At 49.9% G+C, this 27909-nt stretch overlaps 9 protein-coding genes; 3 read left to right on the top strand and 6 right to left on the bottom strand.

Annotated features, from left to right (window-relative positions):
- Window positions 1–562: 562 nt before the first annotated feature.
- On the top strand, window positions 563–4240 carry FFUJ_01332 (uncharacterized protein; the record flags this gene model as incomplete). XM_023579906.1 has 2 exons in its annotated part: window positions 563–3102; window positions 3151–4240. 2 exons carry the CDS (start codon window positions 563–565, stop codon window positions 4238–4240), a joined length of 3630 nt encoding a protein of 1209 aa, XP_023424226.1.
- A 692-nt stretch (window positions 4241–4932) lies between these two features.
- On the bottom strand, window positions 4933–5592 carry FFUJ_01333 (uncharacterized protein; the record flags this gene model as incomplete). The annotated part of the gene is made up of 1 exon (XM_023579895.1): window positions 4933–5592. The coding sequence occupies one exon, from the start codon at window positions 5590–5592 to the stop codon at window positions 4933–4935; it is 660 nt and encodes a 219-aa protein (XP_023424225.1).
- A 664-nt stretch (window positions 5593–6256) lies between these two features.
- Window positions 6257–7436, bottom strand: FFUJ_01334 (uncharacterized protein; the record flags this gene model as incomplete). XM_023579883.1 has 2 exons in its annotated part: window positions 6257–6789; window positions 6845–7436. The coding sequence occupies 2 exons, from the start codon at window positions 7434–7436 to the stop codon at window positions 6257–6259; spliced, it is 1125 nt and encodes a 374-aa protein (XP_023424224.1).
- Window positions 7437–8048: 612 nt separating this feature from the next.
- Window positions 8049–9844, bottom strand: FFUJ_01335 (uncharacterized protein; the record flags this gene model as incomplete). XM_023579872.1 has 2 exons in its annotated part: window positions 8049–8503; window positions 8554–9844. The coding sequence occupies 2 exons, from the start codon at window positions 9842–9844 to the stop codon at window positions 8049–8051; spliced, it is 1746 nt and encodes a 581-aa protein (XP_023424223.1).
- A 1989-nt stretch (window positions 9845–11833) lies between these two features.
- Window positions 11834–13659, top strand: FFUJ_01336 (related to negative acting factor; the record flags this gene model as incomplete). XM_023579861.1 has 4 exons in its annotated part: window positions 11834–11893; window positions 12003–12653; window positions 12703–12852; window positions 12901–13659. The coding sequence occupies 4 exons, from the start codon at window positions 11834–11836 to the stop codon at window positions 13657–13659; spliced, it is 1620 nt and encodes a 539-aa protein (XP_023424222.1).
- A 2527-nt stretch (window positions 13660–16186) lies between these two features.
- On the top strand, window positions 16187–18753 carry FFUJ_01337 (uncharacterized protein; the record flags this gene model as incomplete). XM_023579850.1 has 2 exons in its annotated part: window positions 16187–17710; window positions 17761–18753. The coding sequence occupies 2 exons, from the start codon at window positions 16187–16189 to the stop codon at window positions 18751–18753; spliced, it is 2517 nt and encodes an 838-aa protein (XP_023424221.1).
- A 403-nt stretch (window positions 18754–19156) lies between these two features.
- On the bottom strand, window positions 19157–21406 carry FFUJ_01338 (related to PPN1-vacuolar endopolyphosphatase; the record flags this gene model as incomplete). XM_023579839.1 has 2 exons in its annotated part: window positions 19157–21108; window positions 21220–21406. 2 exons carry the CDS (start codon window positions 21404–21406, stop codon window positions 19157–19159), a joined length of 2139 nt encoding a protein of 712 aa, XP_023424220.1.
- Window positions 21407–23909: 2503 nt separating this feature from the next.
- FFUJ_01339 (related to aminomethyltransferase precursor (glycine cleavage system protein T)) lies at window positions 23910–25235 on the bottom strand (the record flags this gene model as incomplete). Its single annotated transcript, XM_023579828.1, has 1 exon — window positions 23910–25235. The coding sequence occupies one exon, from the start codon at window positions 25233–25235 to the stop codon at window positions 23910–23912; it is 1326 nt and encodes a 441-aa protein (XP_023424219.1).
- A 705-nt stretch (window positions 25236–25940) lies between these two features.
- FFUJ_01340 (related to vacuolar ATP synthase subunit H) lies at window positions 25941–27583 on the bottom strand (the record flags this gene model as incomplete). XM_023579817.1 has 3 exons in its annotated part: window positions 25941–26556; window positions 26625–27150; window positions 27286–27583. The coding sequence occupies 3 exons, from the start codon at window positions 27581–27583 to the stop codon at window positions 25941–25943; spliced, it is 1440 nt and encodes a 479-aa protein (XP_023424218.1).
- Between the last annotated feature and the right edge of the window lie 326 nt (window positions 27584–27909).

Here is a 27909-nt window from a genome sequence, read left to right as displayed (position 1 = left end):
CATAGCCTCATTTTCCACGGTACAGCCTGGTACGAGGCCAACCGCACGGAGACTTCGGACTCTTCAAGTCGCTTCTTTAGGGGGGCACCCTGTCAATCACCACCTACCTCCTCCGTCTTGCCGTCCCCCCCGGCTAGTCCGTGGCGATCCATCAATCCTGTGGTGTGGAGGTTGCAGGCTGCAGCACGCTAGCAGACGCCCAGGTACTCTACGGTACAGTACGAGCCCAGGCGAGGCCGGACAGTTCACTTCACAGTTCGCAGTTTGCCTATGGAAACCCTGAGAAAGCCTCGTCTTTCTTTCTTTCTTTCTTTCAAACCACCTCGAACATTCTCCTCCGCATTGCAACCTCATACCTTTGCTCCTATAACCCTCATTCCTCTGCCGGACAGAGTAGCGTCAAATAATGGTGATTTGAGATCAGAATTATCTGCTTTGTTGATTTTTTAATACGGTCGGGTTTCCAACAAGAGGAGCACCAGCCTGCGGGACGCTTCTCTCGTTGAGAGCTGCCTGATTTTTTCTATCGTTTTGTCATGAGATGGGAAGCTCAACTGTGATCATGGCTCCGGCCGTGGACACGACGTCTTCCTTCCCGCGGTCTCACTCTAGTCCTGATCTAGAACTTCTCTCGCTATCATCCCTCGATAAATCCCCCCCAACTCAATCACCGCACCACCAGAGCGTTTCCGACCTTCAGTCAATACCAAGTTTCGATCTTCCCACATTCAATGTCGAGTTCAACCTCGATACAACTGTTTTCCTCGGAGGGGAACAAGCTGGCAAGACGGCACCGGTGTCAACCCCTTCAATCGTTGAAACAAAAGAGGTTCCAGAGGAGTCCTCACGCACCAGACATGCCCGAAAAAGAACAAGCTCGCTCATAGATACCCGCAGTTGGCTCTCAAGCTCCAAGAGCACAACAGATCTTCACGAAGAACCCCCTCGACCGACGACTTCTGCTGGCGACAAGAAATTTGGCGATGGATCGATTGGAGACTTGAAACCCCTACAGAGGACGATGACAAAATCAGGATCTTTCGCAAACTTTGCCAAGCGGTCATGGAGACCTTCTCGCTCCCCGTCACCCATGAAGAATGCAGACTCTGCCAAGGACAACGAGGACTCGTCTGGGCGTAATCGATCCGAGAGTACTACATCAGTCAAGCTTGCAAAGACCCGTAAACGCCCTGGTCTGACCGTCGAGCAGGCAGACAAGAACAAGTCGACTGATTCACTCAAATCTGCTGGTCCCAAAGCCTTTTCACGAGCGAGCGGCTACTTTTCAAAGCTCAAATCAAAACAAGCTGGCTTGTCAAAGCTCAATACCAGCACCGACTCGGACAACAGCTGCGCTTCTTCGGCGACGAGTCTCGCAGCGCCAGCTTCGATAATCGCTGCGGAAGAACGTACGCCGCAATCTTCCACCTGCGACACCACCTCTGCGACAACCGTGACCGATGAATCGTCCTCCGTCGAGATGCCACCCCAACAAAGAGATGTCCTTTGGTCGTCTTTCAAGGCCATTGACATGGATTTCAAGGGATTCCTTGCCAAGAGCACAGCCCAGCGAATGTCGCAGGTTCAAACACAGCTTCTCCCATTCCTGCGAAACACGATGAATCATGAGTCCACCAAGAAGCTCTACCCCGAAGATGTCGATCGAAGGGCGACAATTTTGAATAAGTGGTGGATTGCAATCCTGGAAATGCTGGACGGTCAGGCGCCCCAGCCTGTCCCTGGTGTTGATCGTCCGGTTCTTTTTGATGCCGCGACACTTCTCATGACGCGACACGAATGGCGACAAGCTACATCATACTTCCTACCACTCATCAACCGATCTCCGGCTGAGCGCGTTCGAGCGCGATCTCTGACCACCTCTTCCGCCTCTTCTGTCACATCGAGCCAAGCGGCTTTCTTAGAAGAGTCAGCCGAACACAATGTCAGGACCATGTTTGTTTCCAACTTGGTCAAGCAAATGGCTTTTGTAGTTGAAAAACTCTCGCTCCGTCATGTCCCAGTGAGCCTGGTTAACTTTGCTGGAAAGGCTTGCGCCTACGCATTTTTCTTCGCTCCTGGCGTTGCAGATATCCTGATCAGACTCTGGGGACTTTCCCCTGAACTCATTCGACGAGTAGCTGACGAGCTTGGTCTTCCGAGAAAGAACAAAGGCGAGAGCGATGATATTGCTGCTTTGTTCCCTCCAACTATTGGCGTATTCGCCTGGACATCACCAAAGAGTATGTGGGATGGCCTTAAGAAGGTTCCCAGATTGCCTATGCTGGTGTCTAGAATTCCTTGGACAGGTCCCTGGGCGGCTCGCTGGAAAGGCCGAGACACAGATGTTTTTTTCATCTTTTGCAAATATTTCCATATACTCTCTGAGCAATTCATGCCCCCTGGACTGCCTCTCCTCGAAAAGGCTAGGTCTCCCGCATTTGCTCTTGTTCAAGCTCAGCTTCTTTACGTTCTGGATACAACAGTTCACCGTCAGTCTCCAATGGACGGTGGCTCTACTCCTCCTGCGATGGACTCCATGTCAGGTGCTGATGCCGCAATGGCTCTGCCGCTCCCTGTGAGCAACGTTATGAGAGGCATGTCCGAAAACAGATGCATCATGCTGTTGAAAGACTTCCTTTCAGATGAATCAACCGAGATCGCCGGCGCTCGTCACACATTTGCGGAGACCTTTGCAACCATGATGAAGGCCGCGACTCGGAAGGTGTCGAAATACAACCATCCTGCTTGTTTCACTCTGTGCGACTTCTTGGAGGAAGTTCTCGTGCTCTATAGCGAGTTTGAGGATCCTGACTGCTCGAATAGCTATCTTGACTGGGCATTTTGGTTTGACGTTTGCCAGAAAGTCATGAGCTCTTTCAACACCATGTCTGAGATTAGAATGCTGGCCTTGGTGTACTCCATCTGGGATGCCATTTCCAAGGACCCCGTTCGCAAATTGGCCGTATGCAAGGACTGGCTCCTCACGGAGGAGACTTTTAATGAGTTCTTCAACCACTGGTGCCCAATGGTTCGGGCTTACTACCAGCGTTTGCTGTGCTGGCGCATGTGCCGAGATACGGGAACGCTGGATGAAGTCGATGGGTATGGCGCCCTCGCCTCGCTTTTGTGATGCTTGCTAACTTGGAATAGCCAAATTTTCGCTCTTGTAGCTGAGCGACTTCAGACGACGTGGTCTCACTATCTGCATGTAAAGCACACCGCCGAACAAGAACAGCGAATCCCCCCTTCAACTGCACCCGTGAACCCCGCACCCGGTAAACGTTTTATGATCATTCGCCAAGAGATTAATGTTCCCCAGCCTGGACTGTATATGGGTAGCTTTGATTCCTTCGCGAAACTTCCTAATAGCGAAACAAGCGTTCTGAATGGCCTGCCTCCTGACCCGTCTAGGAATGACGGAAGGAAACGATGGTCACTATTAGGAAAAGTCCTTTCTCTTGGCGGTAATACGGGTGCAGGCGCTGGTTGGGACGATGATTTCCAGACTGTCCGTCGTGAGACAGCAGAGTCTCGTTCTTCCGGTGTTGCTCAAACGAATAGAAACCCTAATGTTAATCATAACAAGGGCCGTCCATCTGAAGATGACTCCTTGTATTCCCAGCCAACCTACGAGGAGCCAAAGTATGTATTCAAGTTTATTCTTGCTTGGCAACAACAGGCAGCACCTCTTCGAGATCGTTTCCTGACTCGCCCTCGACTTCCCGGCCCAGCACAGACTCGCATTAGTGGACCTTTACGAGTCAACGGTTTTACTGTGCCAGCTGGATATGCAGCGCCAACACGCAAATTCTCTGGCAGCCCCCAGCAAGGACTCATCGATAATGCCAGGAATGCAAATTCACTGAGCCCAACTGATGAGAAAAATGGATCTCCAAGTTGGAAGCTTGAGGTCACGCTTCCGAGCCTGAGTGACCAATCCCCTCAAACACCCAGTATCAAAGCCAGCCCCTCGCCTTCACCATCGCCGTCACCGTCACCGGCACCGTCGCCCAACTCGAACACCGGGTCTTTCACAGATGCTGTGGTGGATCCTGTTAAGCCAGTCGGCCTGTACGTCAAAAATTCCGTCTATACTGGGCGCTCGCTCGCCGAGTGGGCGCAGGTTGTTTTTGAGTGCAACAATTTTGTTGAGCGTCGTCGCGATGAGGGAATGGAAAACCTTGGCGACGTTGAGATACCCATCCTTGGAGTGGAGGGCTTCCGTAAGGTTGGCGGCTAGAGGCTGTGACACCTGAGACAAGCTCATTTTCCAAGCACTTTACACATTATGCAATACGTTCTTTCACACTCATGATTCCCTTGCCTTATTGCGTGCGTTCACTATGAGCATGATCATATTTGCTTTCGCACAAACATACATCACTGAGGTGATTTCACGGCTTCTTTGCATACAACCGGTCCCAGGGGCTTAGATGTGGGATATGAGAGGCCTGGTATGGATTCAGGTCGCTCTGAGTGAACTTCTCATTTGTTGGAGATTTTCAACGATACTTGTATATGGCATCCAATTTTAAGGCGTTATCGAGCAACAACCGGTCCGTTTTGCTTCTTTTTGTTACATATATCATATATTAGTCTGCCATAGGGGCACACGTTGGGACAGGTCTTTGTTGATCAAGCGGATAGGTGATCACGGATGGAGTAGGACTGCATGCAATTCAAAGTTCATAGCCATCGTGGCCACAGCACAGGTTCTGGGCAATGGGCCACTGAGCGTGATCTCTTGTGTATATACCAAATTGGTTGAGGCTGAGGTTGAATACAGAAGCTGTGTCTTCTGCTTTGGAGCATTATAATGATAATGGCTTTAATGACATTGCGTGTCTTCGAGCGCAGCTATAAACAATACGTGCAACAATTGTCGATGTGTATTGTGCTATTCTCCTATGTTGTCATACTTTCATTTGCAACTCACTCCCAGCCAGCCATTAGCTCTGCCTTCATCTCAGCAACCTGTGGCTTGAGCGCCTCATACCTCTTGAGTGCATCACCTCTTAGATAGTCCTCACGCCTGGTATAATAACCCTCAAACGATGGCTTCCCATCGTCGACAGTTACCCAACTCTGACGACTCTGCGTATAAATGTGAACATCCGGCTGGATGTCCCAGGGCCTGTCCAAGGTACCAACACGAACATATGACACATGAGGCCCAGCATCTGCGTAGTAATTCCACAGACCAGTGAGGCACACAGGACATCCGACAAGTGTCTGTCCCACGCCAGATGCTGTAGGAAGACACACAGACAAGGGTTCGGTTTCGGGGCGAGGATCACGTGTAGTTGACTCAGCGGATGTAAGCCGTGCAAAGGCGGGCTGAACAGCAGTGGGGATAGGGTCCGGGGTGGAACAAGAACCAACGATAGTGGGGGATGCTGGAGAGAGAAGAGTCAAGGCGGTGGACTCTACGACGGCATTGAGGGCGCAAATAGAGCCTGTCTGACGCTGGCAGGCAGTACAGTAACAGCAATGAACTATGAGGGGGTGAAGAGCAAGCTGGTAACGGATAAGACCGCAAGCGCAGCCGCCGGTGAGGGGAAGAATGTCTTTGCGTTGGGAGTAGTGAGCCATAGTGCTGGTGTTGAAGAAGTGAAAAGGTGAGAGAGGAGACAGAGAGGCCTCAAGGGGCTTATAAAGGAGAAGGGCAGAGCCAGGGTTCAGTAGCTGGCCAATAGTAGAATTATTAACGAAAACAAACAATATTCGTGTGGCATTGTCCTCGTTTTAATTCACTCTTCCTAAGTGAATAAGACCATATCGAACGAAAGCGGGGTGATGGGAGCTGGCCAGTGAGAGTGAACGGGACGGCCTAATTAGGAAATTTACCAAAGGACTCATTAGTGATAGGACACAATACACAGGCTACCTAGGAGAGGAAAGAAAACTTAAGACCTTGACCCTAAGCGATAAAAAATGCTTAGGTAAATCTAGCCCAAACTTGGTGGACTCTTTGCTAATTCTATTTTGATATCCTATATTAAGGTCCGGTGTTTTCTTGCTTCCTGAGGAACAGTACATAGCGCTTATGAAGGTGACGAGGAATTTATTCGTGCGAGATACGATTCCAAGGGAAAATAGGCAGTGCTGCTATAACGATACATGATGACTAGGCTGTCTATGGTATTTCCCCCATTTCCCCTGTGGCTCTTTTATTCTCTGTGATCGGGTTCGGAACAAATGTCCAGGAATCAGCACCATTTGCCACGCAGGGAATCAACATCAGTCTGAATATTGGTTAGTATCGAGCATCAACCGACAGGCTTCGAAAACCACTGTTCCCGTCATCTCCACTGTCTTCATCTTCCAGAATGGCTTTGTCATTACTGCCCATGTACGCCGTCATCTCAATCTTGCATGCTTGGCCCACGAGCATGTCCATATGGCGGCTAGACAATATCAAGTCCAGTCGTTGATAGCACGCCGAAAGGATACTTGAAAATGGGCTCCGTTGAAAAGGTGCGCACCAGTAGTGAGGGTGATGCTCTCCAAATGTAAGCCTTTCGACTTGTTTAAACAGGCGATGCAATCTTGACACGCTGCCTCGATATCCAAGTTGGTCGGCGTTCAACGAGGGCATGAAGAAGGAATCTATCTCAAGGTCTTGTGTTGCTTGGATGAACTTTTCGGGGATGCCATCTGCAAGGTTCACAGCAGAGCAAGGGACGGTATGCCAACAGAGTGGGCGTTTGGCGAGAATCTTGATTGCTATCTCCTTGCCTTCTGCATGGAAGACTTGGAGCATCTTGACGCGGTGTTGAGCAATAGGATCTGACAGACTCAGGATTAGATAATTGTGGCCAAATCGAAAGTCGTCTTAACTTACCGATCAAAGGAATCAGTCTGAAAGTTTCCAAGTTGTTCAGCCGAGTATTTCTATCGATCAACAAGTTGCCGAACTCGTCGACGTGGCATTTTTCGGCGATGTCCTGAAGCATCTCCTCGACTGCGCCCTGGCATCCGAGCTCCCAAGCCAGGAATAGATTCTTGCTGTATGCTTGCATCTTCTTACTGCGCTGGCACATGCTCTTGAGCCTTTGGTACCAAGCTGTCGCCATAGGCCGCAGCGTCTTGGTCATGTTGTATTTGTTGGTCATGACGCAGATGTTGTAGAGCTCTTGAGGCTTTAGGTTCAAAGGCGCATGGTCGAAGTTTGCATGTACGATGTCCATGAGAACAACAAAAGCTTCTGGATCATCCTCGGGAAGCTTCACTTCCCAACGATGCAGGTCGTTGGCGGGCTTGGAGTCGCTGAAGTGGCCCCTGAGCATGGCGCGGAAGACCTTGGAGGCACGGCAGAGCGCGTTGGAGTCAACGTGGAGGATTTTAGAAGATGAAACGGAACCGACAGTCAGCCAGAGATCTCCGCTGTTATTAAAAACGATGGTATCGGGTGACGATGCACCAGGCGATGTCATGGCGAGCTTCGCGTGCGTATTCAGGGCGTGCTAACAGGAGACCTTGAGGGAGTGAAGATGAGGGGGTGAAGGAAGGAAGAGCAAAACAAATCAAGAAGGTCAGAGAAGCAGTGTACGTAATGCTTTCAGTTTCAACAGTGCAAATTGAATGATAAATTCGGCAGTTGGCAGTTGGCAGTGTCAGCAGCAGTGGCAAGGCTTTTGACATTCACCTTTGGGCATTGGTGAACTGACTACTATACCTTAAAGAGGCGGTAAGTGGTTATAATTGTCTTGTTTTCACACATACATGCAGTGGAATAGGACCAAATGGGGTATGTAGAAAGACTTTGGCTCATTCTGGCACAAACTTGGTATGTAGCCACCCTCTTCTGATATTCTACAGCTCATACTTGGCTGGATCTGGTTGCTAGTGCTAACATGAAGAAATCTCCTTTTCAAAATAATAATGACGATAAACCTCCAGCAGGACCTAAGCTTTCCTTGTGTTCATCCTACATCAATATGAGGAGAAGATGCTTGTCAAATAAGACCCACACGCACGCACACACACACAATATGACTCGCCAATCACCAATCGAAATATCAAACACCACCTGCTCACCTGCAAACTTATTCCTCATCGTCATCGTCTTCATCCAAGATCCCAGGAATCATTCTAACCTTGGCAGCTTGAATTTGCAAAGTCCGGAGATGGCTCAAGTAGAGGGGATCGGCTGCCCTTCGAAGTTGTTGCCGAACCTCCTCGACTGTCTCGAGCACTGCAGGACACCATCCACACAAGTCTATATGATCAGCCACGAGACTAATCTTGTGCTCAAGAGTCTTTAGATCTAGGTCCGAGGACCGGAATACGTCGAGACTGCCCCCAAAGTGGAAAAGGTCGAGTATCCCTTCTTCGCCAGCCTTGCTTAGCATCTTGCCCAGCATCAGACACATTTCCTCTCGGCTGTGGGAAGCGCCGCACATGTGTCCCTTGACAGAGCTATAAAGGACTTGTTCACCTAGCTTCTGGCTCTTATACCAGCAAGTTTCTAGAGCGAGTTCGCGGTGTTCTGCGATACAGTCTGTAAAGGGAGTTAGCGAGGTTCAAGAGAAGAAACTTATTTTTACTTACCAAGAATAGGAATTCTTTGCAATCCTTCAAAGTTGCAAAGTGGCTCCTTGTTCTCTCCGATAACGAGCTGATCGTTCCAATTCAATGAGCAGTTGAGCACAACGTGGCCCATCATCTCGCTGAGCTCCTCCGAGAAACCCAATTCCCATGCAATATATGCCTTCTTGAAAAAGAGTCCATAGTCCTCAGTGGAGGTACCCAAAGCCTTGAACCAGCGCTCAGCCACAGGTCGTAAGACTTGCGTCATCCCATACTTGCTGGTGAGAATGCAAGCACCGTACAGCTTCTTGAGTGATACCTTGGCGGGCACCTTCTCGAAACGTGTATGAATCAAATTCATAAGGACAGTGAAAGGGACAGGACTGTCATCCGGTAGCTCGATAGTCCAGTCGCCGCCATCTTTGGTGTCTTTCTGGTTAAGAGAAACGATCTCCTTGAGTCTGGGAGACACGCGGCTGAGGGCTCGGGAATCGACGAGCATAAGCCGCCCTGGGCTCTGTCCCACCTTGAGGTAGAGATCTCCGCTCTCGTCAAAGCAAATCAAAGGCTTTCCGCTCTCATTAGAAAAGCTCTCGCTGGTTTCTGTGGATATGGAACAATCGTCGACAGTATGGGCATGGGTTTCAGGATCTATGTCAATGCCTGTGGCTTCCAATTCGACACTTTCAATTTCACTAGATCTAGCCTGAGAGGCCATTTCCTTGGTGACATAAGGTTCCGGGGTGAGATATTGGGTTTGGAATCCATTGACGTTGTCGTCGAATTCATCGCAAAATTCGAACTCCTCGCCACTATCGAAAAACTCGAAATCATCAACGGCGGCCTCAGCTAAACCAGACTCACGAGTGGTGGGCGCTGTAGCGAAGATCTGAGGGATAGTGACATCGTGAAGAGAAGGGGGGTTGGTAGTATTGTCGTCCATAGTATTGTCGTCCATAGTGTTGTCGGTCGTTGGGGGTTCACTAGGAGACTGGTCTGTGACAGACTCATCTTCAGTGCCAAGAACAAAAGTATAGTGGGGAGTAGTAGGTTCTACAGTGCCGTGTTGGATGTTGGTCTCGATAGAGGGTGTTTGAACGTCGAAGAGAGAAGTGTCCTGAACTTCAGTCTTATCCTTGGGAGTCTCAACCTCGGGTGTCGTGGGCTGAATGGAAGATGGAGACCCAGTATCCGGGCTTGGTGGACTGCTGGTCACAGTACTACATACAGACTTGCCCCCATTAATGAAATCCATAAAGGAGCTGCGGGTTGGGATCGACCCGCAAAACTTTGCTTGGAGTTCGACGTTCATTTCGGCGGAGTGGAAGTAGAGTTGTGCTTTAAAAGCTAAGCTATTGGTATTTGAGAAAGAAGTGCGAGATGTAGTGAGTAGGTGTGTAGAAGGAGGAAACAAGAGTCGATGAGATGCGATGGGGAGTGTGTGGTTGTTGTGATTGCGAGAGAAAGAAAAGTGAGAGGAGAAGAAACGCAGAAGAAGAGAATGTTGGAGGCGAGGCTGCTGTGTACGTCAAGTGGCCCAAGAGGCTGTCAGTGGCAGCCGGTGAACAGTGGCAGTGGCAGTGACAGTGACAGTGACAGTAACATTAGAGACAATCAGTCAAACAATAGGTGCTAGTAACAAATGCAATTGATTGGCAGTGTCTTGCAGAGATCAATGTTCATTCACCAGGCGCTTTTGTGTTTTGAGCCTGTGTGTTGTTGGTGAACAATAGGGAGGGCCCTTTCCATCACGCGCAAACTCAAGTTCATCCCAGTCATTGGTGTGTATGAATTAGATATGATCATCCAATATTTGCAACAAGATATATATATATACAGAATGTTATAATATCTTAAACACACTTTTACGTTGGAAACTGTTAAGGTCTGATAGAATGTATCTGGCTAAATATATGTTGATATCTGACATCCCCAATTATATCTTGGCAGTCTATGTACAAATATCGTCCCGCTGTTTGCCAGTCAAGACCGTCGGGAATTTGTCCCATCTTAACTACGCTTCGCAAGTCTCTTTAGCAGGTATTCACTCAAAATGTAGCTACACCACCAGCTCGACGACATATCTCGGAACTACCTGAAAGCAAACAGAGGCTGTCACCCAACTTGGAGAACCGGCAAGGGCTTGATCGGCAAACTAGTGGCGCTGGAACTTGTAGCATTTGATAAGATGACGGCAACATTTGGCAATGGGGTCTTTGAAACGCTAGCAAAAGCAGTTTCATCAGGGAGTATGGTCCTCGCCGAGGATTGGAAACATACATACACCATCTGAGGCTCTTCTATTCCTGTTGAGCAAGAATCTGTCACCATTGTCACACACATGTATATTCCGGGATAATATTGCCTTCATCTTGGTTCCTTCGTCCCCCAAAACCCCTTCTTCTCCCAGGTGACAAGCTTCATTTTTCTGCAGCCCACGTTTTGGTGATTCGGGTGAGTCCTTATCTAGAATTAGAACCATCACGATGCCATCTAACGAAAGTTGACAATAATCCGTGTGTGTTGGTCAGGACGCAGAGTTGGTACGGTTATCGCATGTCATTAGTTAGTTAGCTGGAGATAGAGCCCGTGAGCTATTGTCCGTGAGCAGGATGAAACAATTGGTTGTTGGCTTCAAGTCTTGAAGCTTTCCAATATGCTCGCAGTTACGAACGGAATCCTTAATATCTTACGGAAAATATGAGATGATCTGCCGAGGGTGCTACACCTGACGGGCATTTGTTGCGCCTGGTACCGCAGTAAAAATAGGGGTTCCATCTTCAATGAGGAATAAATGCTACAGCCAGGGCAGAGAAGACTCATATACCATTGCGAGCTTCATACACTCGGTATTATGTTCCTAGTAGTCGGTCGCGTCCGAGAGGTGAAGTTACGCTAGGGTCGTGAACCATGAAATATATCTACATCTGCGTTTCTGTGCCTTTAGTTACAAGAGGCTTCATATTCAAGTCTTAAACTTCATATAATTTGCAGGGAGGCGACTACATTCGAGCAATCGAGGTTATCTCAAGTGAGATTATCTCTAGACCAAAGCTGGTGATAGCTTCAACAGTGAAAGACTCCAATGCTAGAGCTTCCCCGCACGTGATGTCGTATTCCCTGTTGTGTATCCACCCTTCAGCCCTGTATGGCCCGCTAATCCCTTTCCGACGGCGACAGCTTCGAAAGGATTACCCGTTTCAACTCTGACTATCCATCAACGATAACGGGGCCTGTGACTCTCTGGCCGTACCTAGTTACATCCTTAACGCTATCCGTGCGTCCTGTCGCTTCTTAGATAATGCCCAACACGGGAAAGCCAAGCAAAGATTGCCATCTTTGTCGATCACGACGTGTCAAGGTCGGTTCAGCCCTTGAGCCACTTATTCTGTGCTTACGCGGTTATGTCATAAGAGAGACACTCGAGCATATCAACCCATTACATATCCAATTGCTGACGACATCAACAGTGTGATCTTGGCAGACCATCATGTCAAAGATGCATCAAATATGGGACTGAATGTCCGGGATATCGGGACGAACAGGAGCTTGTCTTTCGCAATGCTAACCCAACCACCATCAAGAAGAGGAAGAAGAGGACTCAGCAAAATGCTACGGCTCAGACTCGTGGGGAGTCTGTCATGTCTTTTGGCTCCTCTTCCTCCTCCTCTTCGTCGAATGGAGATGCTGCCACGCCGTCAGTCACTGAAGAAGTTGATCGTGAATTCAGCCCCGTCTCACCCACAATAGTCGATCTTGTCGAATTCACCAGAACTGGAAGGGCTCTCATCCTACCACAATCCCTTAATGAGCATTGGACCGCCCATTCCATCCCGATCCTTCTCAATGTCTACTATACTTTGGATTTCCTCCATGACACATACAAAAAGAGCGGTCCTCAAGGCCCTCTTCTTTGGGCCACTCATCTCTTTGCCCGCACATACATCACCAACCTGCGATATCCCACCGCCATCGACAACGGATCTGTCGAGCAGACCGACAAGGAGCTTGGTACGTACCTTGGTAAAACCTTGAGCTCTGTTGGCGAAGCACTCAAAACACCAGATGGCGCCATGAGAGACGATGTTCTCGCGACAGTATGGATTCTGACGAACTATGAAGTGAGCAACCTGACTTCTTCCCACCATTCTTATACTCATATTTTAATAGCTTCTTATGGGCTCCATCAACCGCGTATCACCCCTGAACCCATGGCACCTCCATACCAATGGGCTATACAGTATTCTTCAGCAAAGAGGAACGGCTTCTTTGCGAAGGCCGGGATCGAGAATGGGCTTCTGGCCTGCTTACAACATGGTGGTATGTCACTTCGATCTGAATTCCCACTCCCAACTAACAAGCTATTAGCAAGTGCGGTGTCTCCTGACAAGCCTTGAGTGCCCTCCTGAATCCCAGGAATGGTTTGCCGCCATCAGACAAACCCTTCATCCAGGAGAAGGATTGGCTGTAGAAGTCGGCGATTATATCTGCAAGATGGCACATGTTCAAAAGCGTATGCTCGATATCATTCGAGCCCGAGACTTTGACGCCGCTGCCCTCCAGTACTACGACTTGGTTGGTATTGTTTTCAAAGCCGAAGATCATTTCACGACTTTTGACGCAGGGTACCATTACATCGATGAGGTTTTCAACCCCTATCTACGAAACATGCTCAACTCGGCGCGAGTAAAAGGATACCATGTCATTTTGACCTACGCAAACTTCTTAACTCATCATCCGACTGCCCCCATTCCCCTGCAAGAGCTCAAGGTGCTACGCTCGCATTGCGTATACCGGGTTCGAGACAGCGCAAAACTTGTCATGGAGGCGGTAAACCGGCATCTCGACCCGGCATCTTTCCGCAACAACCCATCACCAAGGACAGTGTTTGACGCGTTGAAATTGATATGGCCTCTGACGGCAGTCTACCTCGTACCGTCAACGCTAAACGAGCAGAGCGAAGCCGCAGGTGAATCGCTACAGTTCATCGGCCGCGAGCTTGGAGTGAGGCAAGGTCTCAAGGTTAACAAGGGGGAGTCTACGCTGCCGCCGGAAGCAGAAGCACCTTCACAGCTGGCTGAGGATACGGCCTTTGATCCACTGCCAACTAGTAGAGGATTAATGTAATGAACAGAGCCTAGTTACGAGGAACTGTTCCAACAGGTGAATGCTGATCATGTTCTTGGATGTTCTTTCAACATGAGAAGAATGTATCTGTTGCGAGATCTAACTTTGGCCCCCTTCCAAAGCCTCACTCAATCACCGATTTCAGGGGCTCCATGTCCGGAGCAACTCCGGTGTCCCACCAAGAAAGTCCCACAAGAACGCAAACGGCTTCAAATGTCAGATCCGCTCCGGGTCAGTGGACCTGCTTAGAACTCCGAGACCCGCTCCGTGACCACCCAAAAGTTCGGTGTGAGAATCTGACGTTGCTAAGATGCCTCGGCTGGAACCCCAGCCTCCCAAGCGGCGGTACGAGATGCGATAGATAATACGGTGGCAAGAGCGAGGCCTCGCTTAGCTTTCAGTACTGCATGTCAGCGTGCAAATTAAGCGACACTCCATAGATCTCAGTCATATCCAATACCATCTTCACGAATGCGATCTATACCGTAGTCACAATTGTGGCTTCATCTGTGGCGGGAGCTGTTGATCCCGGTTAAGCGAGGTGTGGCGGTGCAGTATGTCACTGCAGCAAGACGGAGAGGATTCTGTTTTGAAAGCGTAGGACCGAAAGGGAGGGACGGAAGTTTCTAAAAGGCCGTGCTCAAAAACATGCGACTTGGCCAGCTTGGTTTCTGGTCTAAAGATGACGTTGTACGAGAAGAGAGCATGATCAGCAAGGACAGCACGAGTCGGCGGGTGGCGGCAGTGGATGGGTGATCCAGTTACAGCCCGCTGTTTTATTTTAATGCGGCTCGTGTTAAAGCAGCTAATTCTCGAAATGGAAACACTGCAGATTTTAAGTTGATGCTTGGGGTTTATGCTTTACAAGGGAAGGCTTCTGGGTGTCGGCACAGGCGTGACGTGCTATAATTATAGTGATAAACGCATCTTTTTTTCCGAGTGTGGCATACTGTGCTTGCAGAGGCGATCATCACCAGTACATACAGTGCGACTGAAAACCCCGATAGCAAAACGGATGGACTGACATCCGAGCCAACCACCATCCTTCATATCATGATCCAGATCGTGATCGAACACAAGACAGCGCAACCAACATTCTACAATCCCTGCATCCTCTGCATTGGTTTGTTTTGGGTTGCTATTTGCATCTCTCTCCTCCTCTTACCGAGTCTTACCCCGGATTCCACGACCGTTGCGTTGCGTTACAACACGAAAAAGAAGCCATCGCAAGCCTCGGGATGGACAAGCAGCTGATGCTTCTGCATTGCATGACAGTATCAGTAAATCGGATTGTCTAGTTAAAACATCAACACACGGTCGGGTCCGTAGATCACACAATCCGAAACCGAACACTGAACACCAAAAAAGAAATCAAGGCCACACCCCCGGGAGCATGTGAAGTCATCGCCACGTCTCTGTGACCCAATCATCACACCGTCGATGCCAAGACCCGTGATGAATCCGGTAATGAACGGCACTGCAACCGAACCCGAAATGCCAGCTCGCAAGTTTCCGGGGGAGCAATAAGATCAACAGGAAATGAAAGGCCCGTTTACTCACCAGGTTTGGCTCGTGTACGGATAAGCTTGTACGCTTGCAATTGCAATGTTGGTGTGTAAATGCTCACTCCTGCATTTTGCTTGGCTCGTCTCCTTAACGGCGGGGGCGTTTCCCTTGTTGGCCTTGCATTCGCTATATCCGGTTGGATATGCTAAGATGAGGATGAGGTGACGCTCATGTTTGAAATGTGCTTCTGTACTCCCGCTGCTCAATTGACCTGCCTAGTTCCTAGGTACAATTTACAGCACATGTTGGTACATGGCTAATCGCTATTATTCCCAAGGTCTGGGTTGGCTGGCTCGCTGGTATGTAGCTGTACCATCCGCGTCCCCATCTCCACGCCATGCACGCGCGCCTTACACCAGCTACAGGCTGTGTTTCGCCTTGCCCACGCCCAGGTATCTCAATGCCTATCGAAGCTAAATCCAGACAAAGTTGTCGGGGAAATCGATGATGTAGTGGGCCAGGGGCTGAGAAACAACGGGGTGCTCCGCTGTCTAGGCTGTCTCTTGTTTCATCAATCAATAATCGACATGATTTACACAACGGCCTTCATCTGGTCCCCAAGTGGAGAGCCCAAGCTTGTTGTTCCTCAGCTCGAGGCGTCGATCATTGTTGTATTAGTTAATTAGAGCTTCTGAATCTCTCAAAAGACCACTCCGGCTCCCCATTGTGAACTCTCTGGGCCTCCCACTATCATTCCCTCTCTTTCAGCGCCCCAGGACCCTTTTCCTCGATCAGTTGTGTATTTTGCCATTGAAGACCTGTCCCTCAACTTCTGTCATATCAAAACTCGCTTGCAGGACATGATCCCTACAGAGTGGTATCGCTTTAAGGTGGCTACATCATAGTACTCGCCGATCCGAGCCACCCAGAAACGCCCAATTCCCTTGGTTACCAGTCATCGCCACAAGCCATCCATCATCCAATCCGTATAAGCAAGCAGGGAAGCGAGCACATGGTCACGATGTCAATGGTTAAGTCCCCTCCCCCGTCCCATTCGGGATTTCTAGCTCCAGTCCGGCCTCGTTTTAACTCCCAACGCACCTCGGATCGCCTGCGTGAGGCTCAGACTTTTGTAACACCACCATTTAAAATGGGAGGCGCTATTAAAAAAGGCAGAAGATCCGTCTTTAAAGAAGTTGGTCTAGAACACGATTTGGATTATCCCACTTCTGCATCAGCACCTTCACTGTTGTCAGACGAGCAGCTTGGCACCCATGACAACGACAAACACTTGAGTGATAGCTCTGATATCCTTGGATCGTCCAGCAACAAGCGACAACTCGAGCAAGACGACGACCACAGTCAGGATAACAACGACCACCAACGCCCTCGACAGTTATCACTTTCATCGCCCAAGACTTGGTACACCATATTGTCAAACCCCAAAGGCCGGCCCAGAATCAAGAGCACTTCGGGTGTGTCCCCAGGCGTCTCGGGCCTGCAGCGCTTCACTATGTTAGCGCTCCTCATTGCCATTATACTTCCAGCATTCAGTTGGCGAAATGGCCATTCATTTTCAGATATCAATGGCGCCGATGCTGGCGTGATTCAGAAACGCGAGATCAGCCCTACCAAGGTTTGCACACGATGGGGTCTCCAAGTTGCCCAGTTGAATGGAACACTCTACTTATATGGCGGTCGCTCAAGATCAAAAGCCGACCAGGTCGAAGACACATGGAACAACAATTTTCTAACACTGGACCTCACTAAGGACTGGGATATAGGCTCGCCCGCTCTCAAGGGTCTCGAGAAACCGGATGGTCCTCCCGAGGTCTCTATGGGGTATTTGTGGCATGATTACAATAATCTGTATCTTTATGGCGGCCAATTCTCCGATACACCCTACGTTGATCCCGAGCCCGAGTCTGTCTGGCGTTATTCCATCAAGAATGAAGAATGGACCGAATTTAAGAACCCCGAAACCTCAGCCGGCAATGAATCAGAGCCAGGGAATCGACCAGTTCACCGTGCTGCTGAGGGAGCAGGCCTATCTGTGCCTGAGCTCGGCCTAAGCTGGTACTTTGGCGGCCATCTCGACTGGGCCACCACCCCAGGCTGGTCGCGCAGTGTTGATCGTGTATATCTCAAGAGTCTTCTCGAATTCACACACCCAGGCTATGTTAACACCGGCGTCGATAGCCTCTCTGACGGCACAGGCGCAGGTGAAAGCGGGGCTTATCGCAACATCACAAAAGCAGGCATCCAGACCGGTAACTTCACTGAGAGGGCAGATGGTGTCTTGGTGTTTGTGCCAGGTTGGGGCGAGCAAGGTGTTCTCATCGGTCTTGCTGGCGGCACCAACGAAACATTTACTGAGGATCTCGGCACACTGAACGTATACGACATTGCCAATTCCGAATGGTTCCATCAAGAAACGTCCGGAGATACACCCAGCGTTCGTGTTAATCCTTGTGCCGTCATCGCTAGCGCGCCGGATGCGTCAAGTTTCCAGATTTACATGTTTGGTGGACAGAATCTTCCTTTTGTAAGTCGTGACAAGGTACAGGACATACCCAAATACTAACATGGCCTCAGGGAAACCAAACGCAGTACGATGACATGTACATCCTGACCATTCCCTCTTTCACGTGGATCAAAGTCGACCAAAACGACGAGAACAGACCCGCTGCCCGAGCTGGCCATTCATGCGCCATGTATGATGGCCAAATGGTGGTCGTTGGTGGAGTAGGAGAGGACATTGGATGTGATCCGGGTATGTACGTATTCGATGCAACCTCACTCAAGTGGAAGGATCAATTCAAGGCTGGCAATCACGATTCGGACCATCATCCCGATAACTTCGTTCTCGCCGGGTCCCATGGATACGAGGTCCCGGACGCTGTACGCAAGGTCGTGGGTGGGGACAAGGACGGCAGCGCTACCGTTACCACCCCGGCTGTGGGGCCGGCTACGGGTGGTCCGTTCTTAACGGGCAAGCCCCCGGTTTTCACAGTTACCTCCGGGCCGACAGCGACCGTACGGGTCGGCCAGACTGGTACTGCAGCCGCCTCTCCGGATGGAGAAGAAGACGATGGTGGAGTTAATGGCGGTCTCGTAGCTGCAGGGGTAATCGCTGGCATCTTTGGTGCTCTCGCCTGTTATCTTGGTTTCTGTGCCTGGCTCTATCGCCGGCAAGTCAACGCCTACAAACAGCACCTCGCAGTATCAAACCGCTACTCTGTTGCGTCCAACTCTCTTCTCAACCCTTCAGCCCTTACTGCTGCTGTTACTACCCGCCCCAAGCGTGCTATCTCCCAGCGCAGCCTCTTTGGCTGGGTCGGCCCTAGCCGTAATCAGGGATATACCACAGAGCCCAAATGGAACCCTGAGGATGAAGATGATACCACGCCAGGCGCTCCCGGGTCCAGCAGCGGGTCTGGAGGTGCCAAGCGCAGTGAGGACACGAGACCCGGAACGAGTCATAGCGGAGGCTCGACCGAAGGGCTGCTCGAAGGCCAGGAACCGAGTTTCTTCAGCGTCGTTATGGGTCCTCGCCGGGCGTTGCGGGTTGTCAACAATGCCGAGTAAACCGCGCATGTACGAGGAGAGGCGTTGTTGGGTAAAGGAAAGGATGGGATTCAATGGTTTCTTTTGAGATGTGAGATGAATTGGACTGGTTGGTAATGATATACGAACACGATGTATGAATAACTGGTGGCCTTGTAACGGCACAGTTGCATTCGCTGATACCCCATGTTTCTTAATGTCCCGGTAAAGGGAGCCTCTGGACAAGAAATACGAATGAGTTTTGATTCAGAATGTTGTGAGAAAACGATAGTGTATTCATAAGATCGTGTACCTTTAGTTATTCTAGCAATTATGCTCTCTATGCGCCATTAACGCCATATATGCCTATTCCACCCGTCTCGTCGCTAAAATGCCAGTCATAAAGTTTCCAAGCCAGTCGCTATCCTGTACTACATGTCTCGGATCATCTCCGTGACCACTTCTTGAGTTGCTTTTCGGGTATAGTGTTGACGAATGCTTCTTGGAGGAAATGCTTCCAAACCTTGTTGGTCTTCCTTCTCTTGTTCTTCCCTTTTTTGCCCCTGGTAGCGGTGAAGTCCAAATCAGAGTCTCCCTCTTCAGGTTCTGGAAGTTCAGTGTCGTCGCCGTCGCCGTCTGAGTCTGGCTCGTCTTCAAAATCTTCATTGTACTCTTCAGCTACCTTGCCCTTGCCCTTCTTCGTCTTCCTCTTAGCGATTCTAGACGCTAGCCTGAGGTAACTTCGAACTGTCAAGTCGGGTAGCTTGAAGATCTTGTCGGTAAAAGTGCTGTATTCAACCTCGTATCTGAACTTCTTGGGCTGCGGCTTATCGTGGTTGGGTACTTCATCACTGAAATCGCCGTCGCGCCACTTGCTTGTCTCAGACAAGTCGGTAAGATCATTGTTGATATAGGTGAGGTTGGCAAAATATTGCGTGTATCCCATGAAGGTGAATGTCTGGCGAGAATATGCAGGGCCAGGAGGTGATCCCTTTGGGGGAGCTGGTGGGATCACGAGTTCAGGGTTCTTGGGCTTCTTCTTGCCCTTTCTTCCCTTTCTTCCCTTCTTGCCTTTTCTGCCCTTCTTCTTTCGCTCAGCTTCGAGGTCTCTCTTGAGTTCCTGGTGGGCTTCCTCATCCTCAGAGAAGTCGGGAAGCTCTTCGGGAACTTTTGAGTTGATGTCGAATGAGTCGGTCCAGACTGGCGCATCCTCCAGGCCGGTGATATTGTACTCGATTATGCGAAGAGTCGGGAAATAGTTGGGGACGACGCTGGGACTAACAAGAGATACCTGATATCGTTCTCCATATTTGCCTCCGATCTTGCCGTGACCCTTCTTCTTTTTACCCTTCTTCCCCTTCTTCTTCTTCTTCTTCTTTCTATTCCTCAACTCGTCGACATCTTCATCTTGCGTCTCAAGGTCATCTTCGGCGTCTAGATCTTCTTCTAGTGCTTTTGCAGCTGAGCCTGGCAAGTTAGACCAGGACTTTCTAAGGTCTATCAAGTAGTCGCTCTTTGACTCGGCGGAAAAGCCATCATCCATGGGTTCTCGGGCAGTCCCTGCCTTGTCGTAAAGGCTCAGATCAATGTCCTTGGCGTCCTGAAATAGGAAGTGGTCAATGTTCATATGGCCGTAAAGGGAGCCAGTAACAACATCGCGGAACTGCTTCAGCCAGAGTGTGTATTTTTGCCAGCAAGTTTCGTCCCAATTCTGCTTGTTCTTAGTCCGGGCGGGAGGAACATGGCCGATCAGGATAGCCTTCATTCCACGCTCACGTAATCGCTGAAGTTGAACACTCAACCACTCCATGTGCTTGAAACCAGGCTCCGAGGGAATCGCGCAGCCGTCAACGCCAGCATTCCGATCAAAAAAGTACATGGTGTTGAGGCTGATGACGGATAGTTGATTGGGAATAACCTCAACCTCGAACCATCCACCGAATCCGAAGGAGTGTCGCTGTTCCTCGGGGATAAAACGATGCCATATGCTGCTATAAGCCTGCAGCCACTTGTTTGGTCCGGGATAGAAGATGTTGTGCGGCAGAAAATCGTTGTTGCCAAAAGTTGGAATAATTGGGACGGTGAGGGCTCCATCGTCAGAAAACGTCTTGACAATCTTTCTGGCGACCTTTCGGTTCATATCCAGAACATGGCTCGAGCTTCGTGGCAGCTTCTCGTCGCTATCGTGGCGCGCCGTGTCACCCGTCCACACAACAAAGTCGATATCATCCTTGACGTTCTTCCGTACCCATTCCAAGGTCGCGTCGACAAGATCCACGGGAGAGTCGCAATCGGTGGTTTCGGCGCCATATAGACCTGCAGGGCCCTTCCCGCGGTGGCATGCAACGCCCTGGGCTGTTGATGAATGGGCTTTGTAGAATTCGTCAGGGTGAAAATCTGGAGTTGTGGTTGTTAGTGAGCTGCTTTGGATGCGACGCTGAGTTATCATATTTTCATCCGATGTAGATGCAGGAACATGGGACCCGTTTCACATGTGATATTGCGTACCTGTTATATGCAAGAATTTGCCATTCAGTTTGCGACCCGGTTGTTGGATATGCGGCGTCTCTATAGAATCGCGTGTGCCTGTAATTGCATCGAGAACTTTTTGTCCAGCGTCGACGATTGGTGAAGGAGAGACGCTAGGGAGTAGTAAGGCGGCTGCCACGAGCAGTCGGGCGCCTGAGAGTGGCATTTTGCTCGTTTTAGATTGCAGCCTCTATTTGATAAGTATTTCGTTTATGTTCGGGGTTTGTAGTCGAATTTTGGTGATAGCCAGGTGAAAGAAGTGATGCTGAGGTAAGATACAGGGTCCAGGTATGAAATTGAAGGTGTGAGGTCATTCCAGAGTCAATCTCGGTAACAACCTTCAAGGGGTAAGATGCTGTTCAAGCCACAGAGACACGCTCTGGTTCTGGCTGACACGTTAGTGGTGGGAGAACAAAGGAAGATGATATCTTTATATGGAATCCTTGATACAAAGAAGAAAAAAGTTGCCGGGGAAGAAAAGGGCGTCGATAGACTAATTTCCACAGGACCAGCCTACCTGAGCTATGATCAATCAATACCGTCGATGAGGATCCACTGCTCGGTGTAGGTAGGTGCCAAGACTGCCCTGGCTGGCTGATGGCATCGAATAACTATCACAGCGACAAAGGGGAAGCATTGAGTTTAAAATACTCGAGTCCCAAGGGTCGAAATAGTGACAAAATTAATCAACAGTTCCTATTCCCATCTTCTTCAGTGGATGCCCCTCCCCCACGTTGTCGTGTGCTCACGCTGAGACGCCTGGTGATCCATTGTTGAAGTTGAGGAAGACGGTAAGATCGGCCAATCTTGAGCGGCGCGGGCTACACGTGTACCAGAGCAAATGGTGCAAATGGACGAGGAGAATGGGCATGAACGAGACAGAACAAGACACTGACACGCGATACTTGAATTCGATCAGTCATGCCTGCTAAATTGCTATCAAAATATTGTGCTTTTGTATTTAGATACCGCTTGTCCTCTACCTAGGTAGGTAGGTAAGCTCTTCATCTATTCTTCACCTCAATCAGACCCTTCCATCTGCTCTCATATTCAGGGTCCAGCAGTTACAGAAAACAGCTGCAGCCTTGATTCAGGCACATACGTAATGGGCTTTGGCATATGCCATCAGGGTCCCCCTTCTGTAAATCCTCCTCCCAACAGTGGATACCTGCATTGACTGGTCCGTTGAGTCTCACATGTGGAACCTCATAAACGCCCTCGTGAACATTCCATCACATTCGCTTTCACAGAGATGCATACACAGAGTTTATCAAGTGTTTATTGTGATTTGTTGCACCTATGAATCATCTATGCTTCATCTAGTATCGGCTCGCTTCTGACATCTTTCCATAATAATCCTCGTGATATCGAGTCAAACGGCTTACTGGCTGCCCGCACAAGACTAACTATTCTGTGCCCGAAGCGCGCTTATTTTGTTCAACACAACAAGTAAATACGACACAGAAGAAACTCCGCTCGCGTGAGCATCTTCGAGCAAAGTCCCATAACTACCTACTTGATTTGGTGTTGGACATACTCGACATCTATCGAAACACCCACGAACTTCTTCACCCAGCTCAAGGTCCAGGGTAGGTAGGGACCTAGATGCCCCACTAGCACGGATCTCGCTTAGGTAGCATCCGCCGCTAGTCCTCATGTGGGTTCATACATATGCAAAAATTCTGGCTCTTTTCCTTTCTCTCTTCTTCACCACGCAACATCGTCTCCTCGACGGTGCCGGTAACATCCAAAACTGGCGCCACGATCATCTCAGTCTTCCCACAGTTGGTCACCACTTGAAGGGGAGGCCGTTGCTAGACAATATCGCCGCTCGTTTGAGGGAGGCCATACGCTTTTGTGTGGTGGTTTCCTATGGTTTTTTCGTGGCTACATATCTCCGTGTCCAGATTCTCGTGATGTTTTCCTTGATGCCCCAACTATGAACCACAACTCTGGCCAACCATTGAGGCGCAGTTCATTATTGCGATGCCTGAAGCTTGATGATGCCAACCTTTGAAAGTATAGCCACCCAGACAGAATGTGAATTTCAGTTTGGGAAGGGCCTGAGCCATTGTTATGTATGCAAAGCTGGAAGATCTACCCACATGGGGATGTAGATGACATGATTGCATCAGAAGGACATCTCATCCTGCAAAAAACCACAAAACTGCAACTCCCATTTCACACCAATGTCAGATAGCTATATAGACCTTAACAGCTATCCATGCTCCGGATACCGAGTATCGAGTCGTACAGCTGAGCACTCACAGTATTTCCCCGTGGTGTCAGATATCTGGAAGAAAAGGCGATTGCATCACGGCCCTGCTACCATCATGATCACCAATGCACTCGAGGGAGTTTTGGCAAGAATGTCGGTATCAGGAGTGGGTTGACTAGCAAGACCTCGGCCGAAGAGAAGAGGGTTACTTGTGACAACCAACTCGAAAGACATCAGGATCGAGTCGATGATATGGATGTAAAGGGAAGAGGTAACCGGTAGCAATGCAAATGATATTTTTAAGAACATTTATTTTCCGTTGGCTCTAACTTAGTCGTGGCCATAACAATCATAGACTCCAAAGTTTACCCCCATGTTGAATTGCCCCCATATACCGCATATTTAATACTTCGGCTCGCTTAATACATTACTCAATTCCATCGTAGTCTTTCTAAGCAGGCGCAGTACCCTTCCAGTACTTTGTCTGGATAAAAGGCATCTTGGTGACTGTACCCTTACGGGCCTTTCCTCGTACCACAACGTCCACCTCGGTACCGGCCTTCTGGTTGCCGCTCTTGATGTAGCCCATGGCGATATTCTTGCCAAGTGTAGGGCTGGGAACACCACTTGTGATGACACCGATCTTCTCACCGTCCTTGTGAATCTCGGCACCTTCACGAGCGGGAGCTCCGTCGACGAAGAGACCGATGCGGCGGCGGGTGACACCTGAACCGCCCTTGCTCTTGGGTGTGAGTTGAGGGATGATGGTTTCGGCACCGTGGAAGCCTCCAGTCTCGCGACGGCCAGGGGGGATGATCCAGCTAAGACCAGCCTCGACGGGTGTTGTGGTATCGTCGAGGTCGTGGCCGTACAGACACATACCAGCCTCGAGACGGAGAGAGTCACGAGCACCCAGACCAGCGAGCTGAAGGCGCTCGGGACCAGCCTTGCTAAGAAGGGCCTGGATAGCAGGGGTTGTTGTCTCAAAGGCAGGATAATCCTTTCCGTTGAATGAAATCTCAAAGCCGTCCTCTCCAGTGTAGCCACCTCGACTGATGAGGACAGGGTGAGTCTTGCTGCCGTCAGCGAGCTTAAGCTCAGCCCAGACGGCATTGCCAAAGTAGAGCTTTGAGAGATCAACGTCGCTGGCGAGAACCTCGCTTAGAACCTCGGCACTCTGAGGGCCCTGGAGGGCAACGAGACCGGAGTTGTCGAGACGTGACCACTGAACATCTCCGCCGAACTTGCCAAGCTCCTCATCGAGATACTTGGTGTCCTTGTCAAGGCAGGCGCCGTTGGTTACAACGTAGTAGGTATCCTCGCCAAGTCTGGTGACAACCGAATCATCAACGATACCTCCAGTACCAGGCCACAAGAACGTTGTCAACTTGCTCTGCATGACACCCTGATTTGTCCAGTCTGAGGGAGTGAGTTTCTCCAAGAAAGCAGCTGCATCCTTGCCCTTGAAAATGTGCTGCACCATGTGGCTCACATCGAAGAGTGAGGCATGCTCACGAGTAAAGTGATGCGACTGAGCAAGTGAGAGGTTTGAGTATTGAACAGGGAGCGAGTAGCCAGCAAACGGCACCAGCTTTCCTCCATTGGCAACATGGAAGTCATAGAGAGGAGTCTTCTTCAGGTCAGAAGAACTCCCCGAAGCGCATCGTACGCTTTGTTGAGAGAGTCTGAGAGCGCCGAATGATGTGGGCCGTGTAACGGCGGCAGATGATAGGATTCGGGGACCAGCCCTCGCGGCCAAGCTGAGGCTCTTCTTCATGATGGAAACCAATTGTCAATATTAGGAGTAATTGAGGAGAGTCAATTGACCAGAAACAAAGAAGATTAATAAAGAGGAAAAGAGTTTGTACAAGAAGATAAGAAGCCGAGGGGGGCGCTTAAGACTGGTACATGGCATGCACAGTACATATCATGCAAGTCACAAGTCACCCAATTTGACAATTGGCGCTGGTGGGGTTGTCACCGAGTCTGAAGTCACTGAGTCTGAACTTCACCGAGTCACAATCAAAAGCGTCGTTTCTAATTCGCTTCTCCACGGTCCCTGCCTCCGAAAACCGACCCCGGACCCCGCAGTCCCCGGAGCGCCCTCCGAGGGCCGAAGCCAGAGGGCATACATAGGTAGGTAGGTACCTAGAAGGAAGAGAAGCGCGGCAAATGCTGATAAGAATAAATTATCGATAAGGCCGCGTGAGGGTATAACTCACGGCATGGGATCCAATTATTCAACACTCACTTCATTCTCACGCATAATCGTAGTCAAGGTGATGCTGCTCAAACTACCAATAACTAAAAAGTATGCCATTACAAGCTGATGCTTTCTCTTGTCCCCGCTCCTCAGCTCAGCTCAGCTCGTCTACTGTGATTCTCTAAGCTTTGCGAACTCGGACCTGCCAGAACTGACGACATCAAGACGCCCGCGTAATAAACAAGACACTACGCTCCTCTAGGACTGATCTCTGCCAGTTCACTGTTGCTCAAAACTGTACTTCAACCAGCCTCCGAGAGCTCGGAGACTCTCCCATCGCACGTTCTCGTCATCCGACTGCATCAGTTCCATGATCCTTCTCTTGAGACCAACTTTCTCTAGTTGATATCTCTTCTCGGGAACCTCCTTCACCAGACATCCAACGTCGTTGCAGGCAATGGCAAGCACTTGCTTGTCGTTATCCCAGGGCTGTCGCATGATCTCGGCCAGCTTCCGAGGAATCTCTCCGTTCTCAAACTCGAGAATCTTGCGGGCATTCTCAGCCCAGAAGACTGTGTTTCGATGAGGGGGCGACCATCGGAGGTGACCAGACTGCACCTCAGCAACATACTCGTCGAATGTGGTCTTGGTCTTGGTGTACTCTTCCAGCATTTCCTTGAGCTTTGAAAGATCCTCCAGCAAGTCGGGATCAGTCAGATGGCGACCACTGATGTTCTCGAGAAGAGCGGGAAGGCGAGCAAGAACCGCGGTAGGTAGAAGTGATTTCTGGTTTTTCTCAAGAAGGTTGTAGAGTGTAGAAAGGATCAAACGAGTTGTCTTTTCTTTGGGTGATAATCGTAGAAGGTGAGTGTAAAGAAGGACAATATCGTACTCGCTGCGGTTTAGTATTAGTTGTAGTCCAGCGTTGTCCATTCTCCTCCCCCGCCTTGTAAATTCACTTACTCGTTGAGTTCATCACCAATCTCCTCAGCCTCAAAACTTATCTGCCAGATAACAAGGAGAGCATGGTAGAGAAGCTGGAGACCAACCCCTCCACCCAGAGAACCCCCAAAGCCAGTAGATCCGGTAGCTGTGTTGCCGCTCCAGAGACTAGCAGATGAGCTGCCTCCATTTCCGATCCCAGCTGCAGTTTGAAGAATCTTGATCAGGGGCGCAATCGTCTCGCTTCGCTGGTTCCAGAATTGCTCTCTTGCGACATGCGCAAAGAGCAGAGATGAATACTCCTGTACAGCAATATCTTGTAGACCGGCATCGTTGCTCTTGGCCAAGCCGGAGAGATAGGTGAGAATCACAGGCAGAGCCTGGAGGGTAGAGCTGGACTCGTCTCGAGCAAGAGCCATGAGTGTGGTAAGAGCATGTGCAGTAAGCAATGGAATAGGATCCTCGGCATTAGTCGAGTTAAGCAGAGGCAAAAAATGTCGATAAGGCTCCTTTGTCTTGAAGAGGGCCTTGGCTAGAGGTGGAACAGCTGAAGATGTTATGTTAGCTATGGTGATTGGAGATTATGGCGGAAGTCGCTCTATTAGTAGATAGGTAAGTAGTAGACATGGACTACTCAATGGCGCTTCCCAATGTCGCATAAAAATAAAAGGGACGCTCTTACCCTCGAGAAGGTCGCCAAGCAACACTAGGATGTACTGGATCACATTCGCATGCTTTCCCGCCGTCTCAAGAACGCTCGTCTTTCCATCGTCGCCAACAAACAAGACGCGATATCCATCAATATCCCCTGACACAATCTCCTTTCTTTGCTCAGGCTTCTTGGCCTTATCTACAGCTCGAATCTTGGCATACTGCTCCTCGGTGAGGGTGCCGGCCCTGACAGCACCGTCCCAGGGAATGGGTCGCTGACGGATGTTGCTCTGGAGAGAGGCCAGGTACGTTGGCGGGTCGAGGGACATGATTAGCTATGATTACAGCGTCGCGGCTGCTAGCAGCGAGCGGTTATTTGTGGGATGAGCCAAAGGATATATCTAGGTGACGAGAACGGAGGGAGGAGAGCGGAGAAGGAGATGGAGGAGGATGGAGAAGCTGGTAGTATGAAGTTTGAAGTCGCTGGTGATGCAACCAACTTGATCTTGAACCGCGCGGAGCGTCACAGGTCAAGCTTGGGGCACCTAATGGAACCTTGAACTTGGTTGGAGCTTAGGTAGCCACAGCTGCCACGCCTAGCGCCACACGTTAAGAGTTTGTCAGATAAATGTGGCTGTTGATAAAGTGTGGCTTG

Source organism: Fusarium fujikuroi, chromosome FFUJ_chr01, assembly GCF_900079805.1.
Source record: "Fusarium fujikuroi IMI 58289 draft genome, chromosome FFUJ_chr01".
NCBI classification, from domain to species: domain Eukaryota; kingdom Fungi; phylum Ascomycota; class Sordariomycetes; order Hypocreales; family Nectriaceae; genus Fusarium; species Fusarium fujikuroi.
This window is presented reverse-complemented; position numbering and strand designations above follow the sequence as displayed.